This window comes from Engystomops pustulosus, chromosome 3, assembly GCF_040894005.1.
Source record: "Engystomops pustulosus chromosome 3, aEngPut4.maternal, whole genome shotgun sequence".
Taxonomy (NCBI): domain Eukaryota; kingdom Metazoa; phylum Chordata; class Amphibia; order Anura; family Leptodactylidae; genus Engystomops; species Engystomops pustulosus.
In genome coordinates this window covers 170,198,179-170,214,558 of record NC_092413.1, presented here as the reverse complement: position 1 = coordinate 170,214,558, position 16,380 = coordinate 170,198,179, and the positions used below count along the sequence as shown (strand labels likewise).

At 39.3% G+C, this 16,380-nt stretch overlaps 1 protein-coding gene across 13 annotated transcripts in view; it reads right to left on the bottom strand.

The window, feature by feature from the left end:
- PLCH1 (phospholipase C eta 1) overlaps positions 1-16,380 on the bottom strand; it is a 183,549-nt gene that overhangs the window by 51,688 nt on the left and 115,481 nt on the right. For all 13 annotated transcript variants that reach the window (XM_072142959.1, XM_072142960.1, XM_072142964.1 and 10 more), the window contains 4 exons: positions 15,779-16,022; positions 10,973-11,102; positions 4,581-4,751; positions 2,771-2,864 (listed from right to left, as the gene is read on the bottom strand). In XM_072142959.1, coding sequence (XP_071999060.1) covers positions 2,771-2,864; positions 4,581-4,751; positions 10,973-11,102; positions 15,779-16,022 — 639 coding nt within the window. The remainder of the gene's footprint in view (positions 1-2,770; positions 2,865-4,580; positions 4,752-10,972; positions 11,103-15,778; positions 16,023-16,380) is intronic.

The following is a 16,380-nucleotide window of genomic DNA, read 5'->3' as shown; positions in this document are numbered from 1 at the left end:
CATTTCCAATTCATTAGTTAATAAAAAAGGGGCTGAAGTAGAGCTGAACACTTGGCACGATAGCTATTGTAACCCAGGATAACAAATCATTATTAAAATGTGGGTCAGACATAGAGATCAGAGGAGATGAATGTTAAATAAGGCTACAACAGGCAGCAGTGAAAAAATAAGCATTTTTATGGGGCTGCGCTACACAAGAATAAGTCAATTCAATAAAGAGTAAGGGGTTGGCCGGCCCAGGTCCGGGTCTGGCTTAGGGTTCTGGGTTAATAAAGGTATTATCTACATGGAGTACCTATAATCTCCACCTTTAAAGGAAATCTACTATAGAAATCAAGCATGATAAACCACTTACTCATAGATACAGGGACTGTGACAATCTGCTTATATGTGTTATCCATGGTCTTCTTACTTCTAAAATCAACTTGATACCAAGGGCTCTGGAGGTGTTATCAGGGCACCTCCGTTTTGTATCTTCACAGGCTGTTATACGGTCTCCTCCTGCTGCCTTAGCAGAGGGGAAAGTGTTTGTAACAAATATAAGAAGATTATGTGTAAGTGTCCTTGGTGTATCATGCTTGATTTTCCGGTTTCATTCCCAGGCCGCCTAGTACTTGCCGTGCACAGTGCTATTTTCAAGTGAAACATATTGGGCTGCCTGGGACTGCAGGAAGAATGAGTAGGTATGGATTACTATCGGAGCTCCTACTTTAGGGCCTGCAATTTTCCCTGCTCAGGGTAACCATGGAGGGAAGTTACAATGATAATCCAAATTTTTCCTTTTAACTGTATTAACATCCTAAGACGCCAATACGATTTTAATATAAGCCGGACCAGTTAGCAATAAGTTGCTGTAGTGATGGAACTTTGTTAGAGTGGGTTATGGTCGTAGTCTGGACACTTGGTCTCTTCAAGGTTCACCATCACTGACCTAGACCATAAGACAAATGTTGATGCCACTTTTATGTTTAAACATTAGTGGGGGCAGGGGCTATAAAAGGAGTTTGAAGCATATAGTCACATATGGATAAACTGTAATGCATGCAAGACAGGCAGATTTAGCCTTAAATTTGACAGTGTCTTAAAATGATTTCACACGTGATTCTACCAAGCAGGAGAATGCAGAATTAATGGTTCAGAAGAGCTCAACTTGTTTCTCTATTCTTTATGGAGCAGAGGCCCTGATTTTGTGATAGGTATATGTTCCAGTGGTCAGACTTGCACTGATCAGCATCGTACCTCCTTATGCTGCTAAGATCTTGAGACTTAATCTGTAAAATATGTCATCATGCAATACCCAAAAAAGCACTACAGAGTGACAGTGATCCTCACAAGAAATCAAAGGTGCGCCTTATAGTCCAGTGCGTACTTACAGACAATAGCTGCGTTGAACATTGCACAGGTCTGCCACCTGCTGGTCATTCATCTTTATAATAAGGTGCGCCTTATATTTGAACCTAGAAATTTTAGCAGGCATTTATTGATGGTGTGCCTTACTATCCAGTGCGCCTTATAGTCAAAATACGGTAAAAGTATGAGCGGAAATTAAAGTTAATACTCAACAAGTTAGACAACATAAGGAAGATTATGATAGCTGATCACCAGATTAGGATCCTACAGACAAGCATAAACAGGAGGTTTTGATGTGTAAGGATTTGGGTTTTAAAGAGTCATTGTAGTGAAAACATAATATTACATAGCAGCCTGTTAAATGAATAGCTGTCCAGAACAAAGCCTAACAAAACTTGTTAAAGGGGTATTCCCACGAACACAAGGTTCTTAAATGTACTCAGGATAATAAAATAACACATTGGGGCTTATTTACCAAGGATCCGCGGGTCGCACTTTCGTCGGGTTTTCGTCACAGTGACAGGTATTTAACTGGGGATTGTGTCACACGCGATCGGATTGTGGCGCAGCGGCGCTGGCTTTCATGCAACAGAAATCAGAGTGCATGCAGTCGGACGATCCAACTGATTCGGACTGAGCGCAGGATTTAATTTTCAAATTGTGTCGCAAGCCCAAGCACTTACATGCACCAGGAACAAGAAGGTGAACTCTGGCGGAGCTGAGCGGGGAAGCGATACATCCAGGATATCGGGAACACGATCTTAGTGAATCGCGGCACAGTGCATTACCGTCCAATAGTGCACTTTCTGTGAACTCTGGACGGGTAAGTAAATGTGCCCCATTCTCTAAATCATTGTTATTAACCAAAATGCAGCATTTCACAATTTCAGTTGCCCCTAGACACAACCCGGTAACTTCTGACTTGGGGTCGGGGAAGGCCTTGTGGATTTCTGTGTGATGGCCATGGAGCTGAATTTCTTGCTCTCTGCTCTTTGAACTCTTACACCACCCCATGTGTCAGATACTAGTACAATGTTCAGAAGGTAAATTAAAGTGTATATAAACCTGTACCCTGATAATCTAACCACATTGTCAGCTCACAGAACTAGATGGATCGTAATGTGTCTGCTTAGAGAGTCCCGTCCACACTGGAATCCTACACTGACCATCACATCAGTTATAGGAGCTAAAACAGCAATAAAACTGAGTAAACTTATGAAGTAAAAGGTAAAACATTATCTTAATTGTGTAAACATCACTAGGGGATTGACATTTGAAAATTGTCTTTCATGGCAAAACCCCTTTAATGTCCCTCTGCCCAGGATCACATTTGATCTTGTATTCTATAACAAATATTTCTACGGTTATCCTTAACTTATATGCATTTGTAGCGCTCATTATATCTATTAGAAAATCCTACCTTCTATTCCTAGCACTTTTTGTTCCTTGTTTTCTTCCGAGACTTCAAACTTCTGTATGATGTCAAGACAGTATTCTGTTGTCACATTATTCATCTGTTTGGAGAAATGACAGCACTGTTGTGAGTGGTTCTTCTCTATAGTACACCGGGAGTTAATTCAGTGGAAAGTCTGGACCCAGGGCTATGGCAGACATCCCTTTGATAAAGCTCGAGATGCAGTGAAGCGTAAATAAACTGTCAGCACAAAAGTTATAAATATTGAATTTAAGGAATACTCCAAAGGATCCTACGTCTCAACCTCAAAGGATGTACAACAACTACCAGATAACATGGTGGGACTCGTGGAAAATATACTTATCACGTTCAATGAAAGCTTCTCTTTGAAAATAATACCATATACTACGAGCAATCATGAAAGACACATGTTTAATAGCAAGGCTGGGTTCACACGACTGGGTATCAGCAGCTGAACTATAGTCAGGCCAGTAAATGCAGCTCATAAGGGTCGTGTATCCCAGCTATTACCCATCCATATAACTCAATGCTAATGGTTTTGATGGTCACTAGTAGGGAACAACTTACTGTTAGATAAACCATGCTAGGAACTATCACTCCTAGAAAAGGGTCATTGCACAAAGTTGGCCACTGTAAATATGCAAACGACTGCAAACACAGGCTGATGTTAGGCACATACCCGGTGCCAAATGAGTAGTGAGCAGTGAAGTAATAATTGATGTATATAGCTCCATGGAAAAACTTTGCACGTCACTTTTATCTCTAGCTTCTTCTTGAAATGGGCCCATAAAAATCATTCCTTCATCCACTGATATATATAGGCCCTTGTTTATTCTCTTCTTGACTCTACAGTAGCTGTGATGATAGATGGTCAATGCAATACACTGTTTGGTAACAATATCCTAAAGCCAACAACATACTCTAGAATGGTATTTCTGATAAAATCTCCACTACAACCGGATTTATTTTTCCAGGACATTGCTGGATATCAGTTCATAGACAGATGGCACACTGACCGAGAAATAGATCTGAACTGCGGGGGGGATGTCTGGGATTTCAACTCCAGCTTATTATTTTAAAAAATGGGTAAATACAGAACATTTTCTTTGTTTTACTGAAGAGTTAAGATGATTTCTTAATTAGTGGTCCGTTCACCGTGTAAGCTTTTATGTACTGTACAATATATTGATTCTGTGATAGAGAATTTATATATGTGATGGTAGATGGTTATCTCCACCATTGCTTTACATTCATTTCCTCTTACGATTCTTATCTTTTCTTTACTTCAGACACATGCTCAACTTCACTCAGTCTTTGCGGTTATGAACATTGGACTCGCACGACTTTGTTGTCACAGCATGTGAAGACGTTTATTACAAGCGTCTATTCACGATACCAGTTCTATCCCTACATTTGCTGTCATAAGACAACTGGAAGGTCAATATAAATATTACATCATCAGCCGATTCTGCCCAAATTTTATAGAATTTGTTTTGCTAATTTACACATATTGCTGCTCGATCTGCTAACAAAAAAGTAAACCACTCAAAAGCTCAGCCATCAGAAGAGGGAAATAACACATTATAGAGCACATTAGCAAGAACAATATTACAAATGCAGTCACTTAACAACCCTCATCTCACTATCGAAGACCAGTTGGCCACCCTTGCCCACACCAGGAGAATGATTTCTAATTTCCCATAATTCACTGCGGCAGATTCTTTCTAAATTATGGTAAATTACGCATCAATTGTGATCAACCTAGAATATACAAGCATACAAATGAATGTCATACCTTTTGTTCAACTTTTAGAAATTGGACAAGTTCATCCACTGTTAAATGATCTTTTTTATCACTGTAACTTAAAAGCAGCAAGTATAGATCTCTCCGCAGTGACATCATCTTGTAGAACACAGAGAACTCCTCAAAGGTTAATGTGCCCTGATTCTCATCCGTGTCTGCCTCCTGTAAGAGAAATGTGTCACATCACAAACACAAAGTCAGTGCAATAAGACTATGCATATCATCTGTCATGTATATCAATGCATCATCATAATCCTTTCTTAGCATAATCCATCATTACCAGCAAGTGACAGCTAATGTTGGACTGTTAATAGCTCATTAAAGTCCAGCAAATGTGCGATAAAATCTTACAACATGTATAATGCAATAGTCTGGAATCATGGTATATAAAGCTTTTGTACTGTTACAGTCTTGGGGATAATGTACAAAATATTATTAGAGGAATTGCATTTAATATCTTGAAATATACAACCCCCGAAATAAAATCATGAAAACAAACTTAACTAGGAAAATCATTCTCATGACCACATAATGGTAAAAATGATCTCTCAAAAATTATTTATAAAATTGTATCAGTCATATCAGCTATATTACCGTCACAAAGCATTCATCCACATCATTGTCATCATTAAAATGACAATTTCTTAGTAGAGGAAAGAAGATCAGCAGTATCCATTGTCCAGTGTTTTATTGTCCAACATACAAGACAGCTGGTATCTTTATAATACACTCCTTTTTTGGAGGGACTACTTCTAGGTGCTTAGCAGAAGGAAATTGAGTGTCAAGCATACTATAGAGAAATCAGGACGGTGACAGACTGTAAGCAGTTAATCCAGGTTCTGTTTTGGATCTGAGGCTAGTAGGATTCTAAAATAGAGGCAAACTAGTAAATGCTTTGGATGGTTGGATACATATCATTCCTTTTGTATGTTTTGTAGTGGTGCACAAGTAGGGGAACCACCTCTAATAATTCCAAGTAATTGATTCTTGGCACTCAGCTTTATTGTTTTTATTAAGTCAGCATAGATACAGGTGCATAAACAATCCAAATTAAGTCTGTAGCCAGGCCGTCAGATTGCCCTGGAAGATAGAAGAAAATGTAAAGATGCCATGCTAAGAGCGTCAAGAAGATAAGTGGCATCTTGTGGCCACCTATGAGAAAGTTAGCTTGACAGACCCTGTTTAATTTGATGGTTGGTCCACCTTATTAGCTAAACTTGATCTTTTTTGATAAGTTTATACATGTAAACTAAACAACTTAACACCAGTTGATCATAAACCTGCAAGAGTACTCTAAATATCTTAGACCACTTTCAACTGTGCCAAATCTGAAGAGCCTCCAATACCCTGAAGACATCTAATGTCAGAGATTAATTGGACCCTTGTGACATACAGTATATGATTTAAGATGAACTCCAATTTTGTCATAATTATAGAACAATGTTACCACTAAGTATTTGATTTATTCAATAAAACTAGGAAATAAGGGAAGAAATGTAAAGAAGCACAACATGTGTGCCAATACAACATGTCTTGTGGCAGTTTTACACTGTCCTTAGAGACACATTTATAGTACTCATGTCATCAATGTGTCTGCTTCAAGCATCTGCCTAAGAGGATTTACTTGGGATTTATCAAACATTCGACAGAGGTTTTCTAATATATGCTTCTTTTTATGTAGGTCTTGAGGACAGGCCAGACTGCCTTCCTGAAATGTACTGGAGAAATCTCCTAGACATTATCATTAACTTCTGAAATGACTAATACCATAGAACTTTACAATACAAAAAAGTTCATAGACTAGAGAAAGCAAGAAAAACAAATTTTTTAAAAAAAAAGTTTGCTGTATTATTGGAGTGTAACATTCAACACCTAGAATTGAACCTCTTGTATAATACCTAGCCAGAATAACCCTTATCCACATTACATTGGAGCCTAAACACGATATTCATCACTGCATTTACAGGCTAGGAATATATGCTACAAATACTTGGATCCCTTTCACATTATTTTAAGGCGAGTGTGATGTTTAGATCAGTGACACATTTTGTGGCTTTTTACATTGCTGACGTATTCCCTTGGTGTCGGGCTTAGTCTCTGGGGTTGAGGCATCCAGTGCATAGACTAACACTGCGGAGCCATTAAGTGTCTGTCTGTAGATGAACTGGATCATCTTTTTCGTGCATAAAGATGAAGCAAAATCAATAAATCTTAACAAGAGTATAATTCCATGTCAAAGAGAAACAGTTTATGAACAGTTTATTAACAGACACAACAAATATTTCTGATAATGAATCTATGGTGTACGCCTATGTGTCTATGAAGATAAAATGTTCACCTACATGATGGCACAAAATAACTAAATATTCTTCCTCCTGGTGCGTAAAGATGAAAAGGGGGAAAATAGCTTGATTTCCCAAATCCTATATTCTTTTTACAACAATCACGATTGTTGATACTATGATACTTGTTTATTGGGTGACCTATTAAAAATGTACTTTTATATTAACAGTCTTTTTTTTCCAGTCACATTGGGTAGATTTGTGTTTTCCAACAAAACTGCTTTAAATGCCTTGCGCTAATTTTTTAGACACCTTTACAACTTGTACAACAATAGAGGTCAGGCCTCTAAAAAGGGGCATGATTTTGTGATTTTGCTCCATTTTCTAGAAGTGTGGATTTGAAATGTGTTAGCCATGGAGAGCAGAAGAAGAGTGAAGAAATCAGGCGATACCTTTTTGAGGCTAGCTGTGTATATTTGATGGAGCTTTCGAAAATACTAGTTCTCTAGTATGTAAGACATGGAGATATGCATGAAACAGAAAATTCACAGCATTTTACATCAGTACTCATAGCTACACATCCAGGAGACTACTGACCTTCAAATAAACTCAAGGATGTGTGCCCATTTCCTTATGGTACAATTCTGGCCACCATGGATGTGGAATCTCTATACACTAACATTCCCCACAAAGATTGAATAGCAGTATGTCGGTTAGACATGGAGAAGCACAAACTACCAACAGAACTGGGCACAGAACTCATACAATTTGAGCTCACCCACAACTATTTCTCAGCACCACAAAACCCATGATCTACCTCCATTATAATGATGACATTTTATCATCTGGATGGCAGGTGGGGAGATCCTTTTCATTTCAATTCCTTTCATCCCACCATCAATCTGAAACTAAGCTACACTTTCTGGATACCACAAAACAAATTAAAGACAACCGCATAACCACAACAATATACCTTAAACCAACAGACAGAACAGTCTACCAGAGAAATAACAGCTTCCACCCCAAACATACAAGGTAATCCATCATATACAGCCAGGCTATACAACCGTATCTGCTCAGACAAGACAGACCTGGAAAAGCACCTCCTGGAGCTCAGGTCTTAATTTCTACAGTTGGGCTACTGACCAAAAATGACTGACAACCAAATAAGGAAAGCAGCAGCCATTAACAGAGACCATATACTTACATATAAGGAGACCCAACAGGAGGCCAGAGAACCCCTAGTAGTCACTTATAGCCCACAACTGGAGATCCTACATCATTTTGCCAAGGAGCTCAAACCAATTCTGCATAAAGATACAAGACTAAAAGATATATTCCCAGTCCCTCCTCTGCTGTCTTCCGGCAACCACCAAACCTGAAACAACTTGTTGTCCAGAGTGCCCCGAGACCCCTATAAAAAAATGGTACCTCACCCTGCTAGCAAAACAGGTGTAAAATGTGCCAGCACATTCGCACAGGTGACCATGTGTACCTCAATCACAGCAGGTACATCAGATCAAGGGGACCTTTCCCTGCAGGTCTTCTAATGTGGTCTACCTTATTGTGTCAACAGTGTCCAACCATAGGCCTTTATGTTGAGGAAACATGCCAGAGACTCCATCAGGGTATGAACTCCCATTGATCTGACATTAAAAATGAAAGATCTCCCAGTAGCTTCACATTTCTCCAGAGAGGACCACATTATGGAAGATTTGCAGATTACTATTTTAATTGGACATTTCAAGACACAGAGGGAAAGGAAAGAATAGGAATATAAATAAATGCAGAAATTCAACACCTTGCAAAATGGTCTTAACATTCACTCCCGCTTCATCACCCCCCATCTCTGACCTAGAGGCCACAAGCAGATAAAGAAAAGTGCTCTCTTGTCTCGCCTCACAGATTTTTAGTGTTAGTTGCCATCCTGTCGTAAATAAAAGGTCTCTGTATTTATCAATCTGTTGTTTTAAAAAGTAACTGAAAAGGTTTTTTGTTTTCCACAAATCAATAGCTCTTGGGAAGTAAAACAACCTATATGCAGTAGTTTCCTTACTATAGCCCTTAGATTACCTTAGTGCTGCAATGGCTGCCTCCTCTCCATAAGCTTATAAGCCCTGGAATCCGACAGAGAAACAAAGTGTAAACAAACTACGAATTCCTGGGAGGGGAGGAGGCCGTGTAAAAATTGAATGCAGTAGAGCTGGATGTGTATACAAATACAGAATACTGAGGTACAAGATCTGACTGTTCCCCATCAGTCCCTCCATTCCAGTCTGTGATTCTAAAGAACTTTCTCTGTCTGTCTCTACTCTTCTCACTGCTCACTTCCTCCACCTACAGGACACACCGGGCGTTCGGCGTCTCAGTGAAGCCAGGAATCCTTAGTGTGGACTTTATTTGGACTTATGCATATTTGAGCCGGGAACTGGTGATGTATATATGCTATTTATGTCTTTGGTCATCCAAGATCGATATAAAGAAAAGTACCGTATTTGGATTGCACAGTTGGTCTTAGTGTTGTTTGAAGTCAATCACTTCCTCCACCTTGTCATTGGCAGTATCAGCTCTGTGTAGATAAGCTATTAACCCTTAGTGCTCAAACAGCACAAGATATCCTACCCATACTACATGTGCACTGTGCAGTATTCACTAATTCACTAGATTTACTTGTGGGAAACTAAATAATTACAATACTAAATTACTTTGCGAGAGAACACGCGGCATCATGGGATCAGTGCGCAGGCTAGTTGGCTTCAGCCTGAGGGCATAGACTGACAGACATTAGTCTCCATCTACTTCACCTCTGGTCATAAAGATTTTTGTCAAACACTTTCAGAACAGAAAATGGCATAACTTTGGAAAGAAAAGGGCGCACAGCACAAGGTAGGCATCGTTCTGTTTGTTTTCAAAGAGGGAATCACATATAATAATTTGGTAAAATCACTATAGCTTTACAATTATGCTTTAAAGTTTTTTAATATCCTTTGATGATCACTGCCTAGTGTGTATAAAATGCTGTAAATTTTCTGTTTCATGCATAACATAATTTCTGACGAAGAGAACTAGTATTCTAGAAAGCTCACCATCAAATATACTTAATTAGCCTCAAAAAGGTATCAAGTGATTACTCCATTTTCTAGAGTAATTTAGACCAACAAATAGATGGTGCAAAGTATGACTAGACAGTCTAATACTTTATGCCTTTACAGACCTTTAAGCCTACTTCACAAGGTTGCAGTTTACGTCAATTCAACATTATTCAGTCAGAGCTGTTATTATGGAGAAAGAGTATGGCTCAGTTCACACCTACATTTGGCAGGTTCCAACCCCCCTTCTGTTATGAAGTAGCCCGTATCTTTAGATTCTGATATTTTAACGGAATTTTAATCCATCTGTACATTAAAGTCAATGGGGAATGAAGACTTTGCGTTCACCTGCCGTTATACTCTCCTAACGGTGTGAACTGAACCTAAGACTTCAGCTACTGTGTTCAGCTCAAAGAATATTTCTTTGAAAGTTACAGAAAAGTATATGTGCGCTGTGCTTATAGGGTTATCCCCTAACTAAAAAATGTCCATATCCACGGGATGTGCCCTAATTGTCTGAATAGAGAAGGTCTCAACACACAAACACCTATTAAAATTACTTCGATACCCTTAAAAGTGGACAGAGAGAGCTGTTCATTTATAGTTACACACCATTTCCAAGATAAGTGTGCGTTGCCATTGACGACTACGAAAAATTGTTGTGCCGTAATAGATAAAATTATTGTTTCTGTGGAGGGAAACAGTATGCTTGAGTTTTCTTCTGAAATCATAACTATTATATCTATAATCCTGTTTCCATTATAAGGAATAACAAGTGTTTTACTAGCGCTACAAGGGAACAATTCATTCAACAAACAATCTCTGATATGGCAAAATATCCACCTTCAAATATTCATCCTTGAACAGCTCATTGTTTTAGTCGACCTCAGATGACAGGAATACAGAAATAATACTACAATAGTCCAAACAGAACCATGTTTATGAAAATAATCCAAAAATATCAAGTACCAACAAAAGCATTAATATGCAACCTAATCGAGCAGAAACTAACCTGAAACATCTGACGGACTTTCCTGCGAGGTAAATTCACATTGAGCTTATGCATGAGCTGGTAGATTTCTTCTATATTCAGCAAGCCATCTCCATTCTTGTCAGCTTCTTCAAACGTCTGTTTTACCCATGTATGAAGCCATTAAGGAAGTGATAAAACCATGTTACCTGCTTCTAAGACTTTCTCATCTTTTACATGTCACTTGAATTTCAGCATCAGATCTATATCTATGTTGTACTATTTACAATCAAGTTATGACATACCCTAAGGCAGTATGAAAAATAACTGGCCACATGTTGATTTTCCCACAGTAAGATTCTCTGTGAGTTGTTAGATCACTGGTTCCACAGACACAAACAAAAACAGAGTCCACCAGGATCTTCAAACTGAAAGGAGCTTGTTGGAGCCTTGAATAAGATGCCACATATTGACTCTGACATAAAGAACAATCTGGAGGACGGTGATACAATGGTGTCTTGCTGATAGCTCTGATAAGCTCGATTTAATTTAAAGTGGTTGTTCCAATGTGACATGGGTGAAATTCACCTAGCACAATCAAATTCATGTTACATGAATCTAAAGTCTTCTAACCAATGTTTTTAATAGGAATATATCACCACAATTTGCCTACCCCAACTAACAGCAATGATACGTAGAGCTATGCCAACACACACAATTCATACCTTTGTTTTTTTGTTTATTTGCTCTTTGCGTGCCAAAAATTAACTTTAGAATTATGTAAATGAGTAGGCTGAAGTTCCATGTGGGGGGGAGGTTAGCAGAGCACCTTCGACCCCACAGCCATACCAAGCCAACCTTTCACAATTCCTGACCCAACCCCTTTTTCTTCCCTTCAGCTACGTCTATCTTGGGTCCAATAAGATGTTGAGTCAGAGCTATGAGGTGCTCCAACAAAGTGCAAAAGTCCCTAAAGTCTACACCACAGCCCAGTTCCATTCTGAATGTGGACAATGACAGAAGTACAAGACTAACCACATTAATCGGCCTCCTCATGCTGAGCTTATTGGTTTCCCACACAAAGTACAGAGGATGTACAAAAGGGAATAGAACTTGTAAAAAATGGCTGGACCATAATACAAGCTCTTATACCTCTTGTGCCCCCCCCCCCCCTTCCTCATGGACTGCAAGCTCCTGCGAGCAGGGCCCTCACTCCTATGGTCCAATATGAATGTTTGTGCTCTGTAATGTAGTATTTTATTTGTATATGTTCCCTATGATATGTAAAGTGCTACAAAATATGGAGCTATATAAAGATTATTATTAATATGTATGAAGATGTTGAAAAGCAAAACGGTCTTTCCTGACCATAGCAAGACATTACAATCCAGCTTTTATTTATCAAGAGCATTAAAGGAAATGAAAGGATAATCCAATATAAGGTCCAAGTTTTGGGAACCTCCAAACTGGGGGAGGCCTATGCATAGAACCTATGCATAATGTGCCAACACAATGTGCACAACAGCCTCATTGACTTCCACATAATCGTACAGAATTAGCCTCCCCCCTGCTGCTGAAATCTCAGACTACTCGCTAGGGTAGAAGAATGAATACTGAGGTTAACTTGAGAATACACCAGTCTCCTGAGCTAGTTGGAGTAAGTAATGTGTAATGCAAATAACACAAGAATCAACAGGTCATTGCTACATCTGAGGTTAATAATTAAAGACTATGAAAGTGGGGGGGGGGGGAAATAAAAACAATTCAATGGCCAATAACATCTCCCCTTATGGTTATAGGACTTGCTGGTTCTATATACACTCACCGGCCACTTTATTAGGTACACCATGCTAGTAACGGGTTGGACCCCCTTTTGCCTTCAGAACTGCCTCCATTCTTCGTGGCATAGATTCAACAAGGTGCTCGAAGCATTCCTCAGAGATTTTGGTCCATATTGACATGATGGCATCACACAGTTGCCGCAGATTTGTCGGCTGCACATCCATGATGCGAATCTCCCGTTCCACCACATCCCAAAGATGCTCTATTGGATTGAGATCTGGTGACTGTGGAGGCCATTTGAGTACAGTGAACTCATTGTCATGTTCAAGAAACCAGTCTGAGATGATTCCAGCTTTATGACATGGCGCATTATCCTGCTGAAAGTAGCCATCAGATGTTGGGTACATTGTGGTCATAAAGGGATGGACATGGTCAGCAACAATACTCAGGTAGGCTGTGGCGTTGCAACGATGCTCAATTGGTACCAAGGGGCCCAAAGAGTGCCAAGAAAATATTCCCCACACCATGACACCACCACCACCAGCCTGAACCGTTGATACAAGGCAGGATGGATCCATGCTTTCATCTTGTTGACGCCAAATTCTGAGCCTACCACCCGAATGTCGCAGCAGAAATCGAGACTCATCAGACCAGGCAACGTTTTTCCAATCTTCTACTGTCCAATTTGGATGAGCTTGTGCAAATTGTAGCCTTAGTTTCCTGTTCTTAGCTGAAAGGAGTGGCACCCGGTGTGGTCTTCTGCTGCTGTAGCCCATCTGCCTCAAAGTTCGACGTACTGTGCGTTCAGAGATGCTCTTCTGCCTACCTTGGTTGTAACGGGTGGCGATTTGAGTCACTGTTGCCTTTCTATCAGCTCGAACCAGTCTGCCCATTCTCCTCTAACCTCTGGCATCAACAAGGCATTTCCGCCCACAGAACTGCCGCTCACTGGATGTTTTTTCTTTTTCGGACCATTCTCTGTAAACCCTAGAGATGGTTGTGCGTGAAAATCCCAGTAGATTTGCAGTTTCTGAAATACTCAGACCAGCCCTTCTGGCACCAACAACCATGCCACGTTCAAAGGCACTCAAATCACCTTCCTTCCCCATACTGATGCTCGGTTTGAAGGAGATTGTCTTGACCATGTCTACATGCCTAAATGCACTGAGTTGCCGCCATGTGATTGGCTGATTAGAAATTAAGTGTTAACAAGCAGTTGGACAGGTGTACCTAATAAAGTGGCCGGTGAGTGTAAGTGATAATAATGCATCACAATAAAGAAACTGTTCTTTGTTGTACTAGGAAATACAAACCAAACCTATGATTAGTTTTCAGAACGTGTATTTGGCCTTCCCGACAACTTCATCAATGAGCAGGAGAAACACGTCATTACGATACTTTGAGGTGAAGGCCAAAAGAAACATCTTCATTGCTGTTCTCCAAATAGAATGTGCTGTCATCTTCACTATTGCATTCAAATATTCTAAGGTCTCCAGCAAAGGCTTATAAATGTTTAATTACCAAGGCCTCCTCTTCTGAATTAATAGCATTTATGAGTCCATTGGGAGAATTCTGAAAAGCCGGGCATGCAAATTTTAACAAACACGTTAATATACATTCCATTGGATTCTATCGGTGTCAACCACAAGGCTTCTAGTTAATTCAAGTATATCTTCTCCACTATTGCATTTCAAGGGACATAAAATGTGTCCCAATAGAAAACCATAGTTACCGTGTTTCCAGGCTCATTTCAAGAGGTTAGAAATCCATCTATACAACGGCTAGCTGTAGATGCTAAACCCTGTATACGTCTGATCCTAGTTTTACAGAGCTAAAAGGATATTCAGTGATGTATAAAATCAGTATAAGCAACAATATAAAAAGGAAAGCTTCCAGATTTAGAATGTGATGCAATCTCCACCCCTCTGTGCGCCTGTTGTCCCAGTATCTGCACAATAGCAGCCGTCTTCCACCCCTGTCTCCCTCAGCCTATTCCTCTGTGGCTCTTGTCAAGTTTCGCTGCCAGCTGGAACAGCAACGGGCGATTCACACAGCAGACTTCCAGCTGCTCATTTTATTCTCACAGCAATAGAATATATACCATTATGAATGTATATTCATTATTAAACTGAATAAAATATGCAGCAAATTTAGATATAAAAAAGCCTATTATCTTTGTGGCTACTTAATTAATCTGAATGATGGTTTCCAATATGGAGAGGGCGCAAAAATAGACAAGCTTATATTATACATGAAACAAAACATGCAATTACGTAAAAAAACAAATAAAATAAAAAAAATCAGCAAGCACAATGCAATAAGACCTTTTCTTTATCATATCAGTTATTGGGGAAAATGGGTCACATAAGGGTAACCAAAACTACAGAATTATTCCGGGCTGTCTTCACAGCAGGGACCACGTCATGGGGAAATACCATCACTTCTCCATATATGGTGTTTCTACATTTCTGAGGGTTTCCCCTGACACAACGTCTCTAAATTATTCAATGTTATTCTATTAATAATTTTTTTGACAGATGGGGTTTGAACCTGTAATCTCCACTCTCATGCAGTGCAAGATATTTTATGTATTTTATTTAACTAAGAGCTTCACTAGAGTTTTCATAGAGTTACACTGTTAAACAAGCTTACATGCACTGGTATATAGAGATGGATCTTCTCAGAGATCTCTCCATATATCACTACATTATCCTTTTTTTAAAGCATATAATTAGTATAATTAAATTAAATTATTAAAAATGTATGTAAAGACACAAAATAAATTATACATTTTATATCAAGATTACCTGTACAACCTTTATAATACATAACTATGTGGTGCCCTTTATACAGTTCCCACCCTAGGCTTATACTCAAGTCCATATGTTTTCCTAGTTCTTTCTGGTAAAATTAGGGGGCTTGGCTTAGTTAGTCAGCTAATTTCTGTTCAGGACATCCATATAATGTTCATACTCAATACCTTATATGTACCTTCTCCAGATATGTAAACTAATAGGAATAACAAGCCAAAAGACCCACAAATTATTAGGCGTTAATAAAGGATATTGGTCATGAGTCCGTTGCCTTTTAGCGAGAGAATCTTCATCACTTATTCCAGCCATTAAATACTTTAACCCCGTAATCCATGTTCGGGCTTCCTCTGGGTTGGATGTTATTAGATCCAAAGACTCCATATGGTTACCATGGTAAATGGTAAAACAACAAGTAGGGTCAAAGTTTCCCTCGGCATGACGATGGAAGATTTCAGACTGCCTCCCCTCCGTGACTTTGTAAATTGAATCAATTATAACTGAAATGAGAAAGACAAAATTAGGCTTTGGATGAAATGCTCAGGGGACAGCAGTGCCATGTTCAGAAAATATCTCATCTTTAACAGAAGCATTTTGCCTGCGCTCATTCATTACACAAGGTTGATTGTTTAGCTGAGGTAAATGTGGGTCTGCAGGAGCACAGGATATTGCTACTCAGGCTTTAATGCGTCAAAAGTAACAAGGGCAACAAGTAATAGGAGCTAGCCTGCTGTGCTATGCCATGTACAAAATGAAGTAGGGGCCATAAATTCAGTGTGTATGGTGTGACCATGCATGGCCCCAAAGAAAAAAAAAAGGCCATATCATACAGTCATTATGTTACATGTTTTCTGCTAA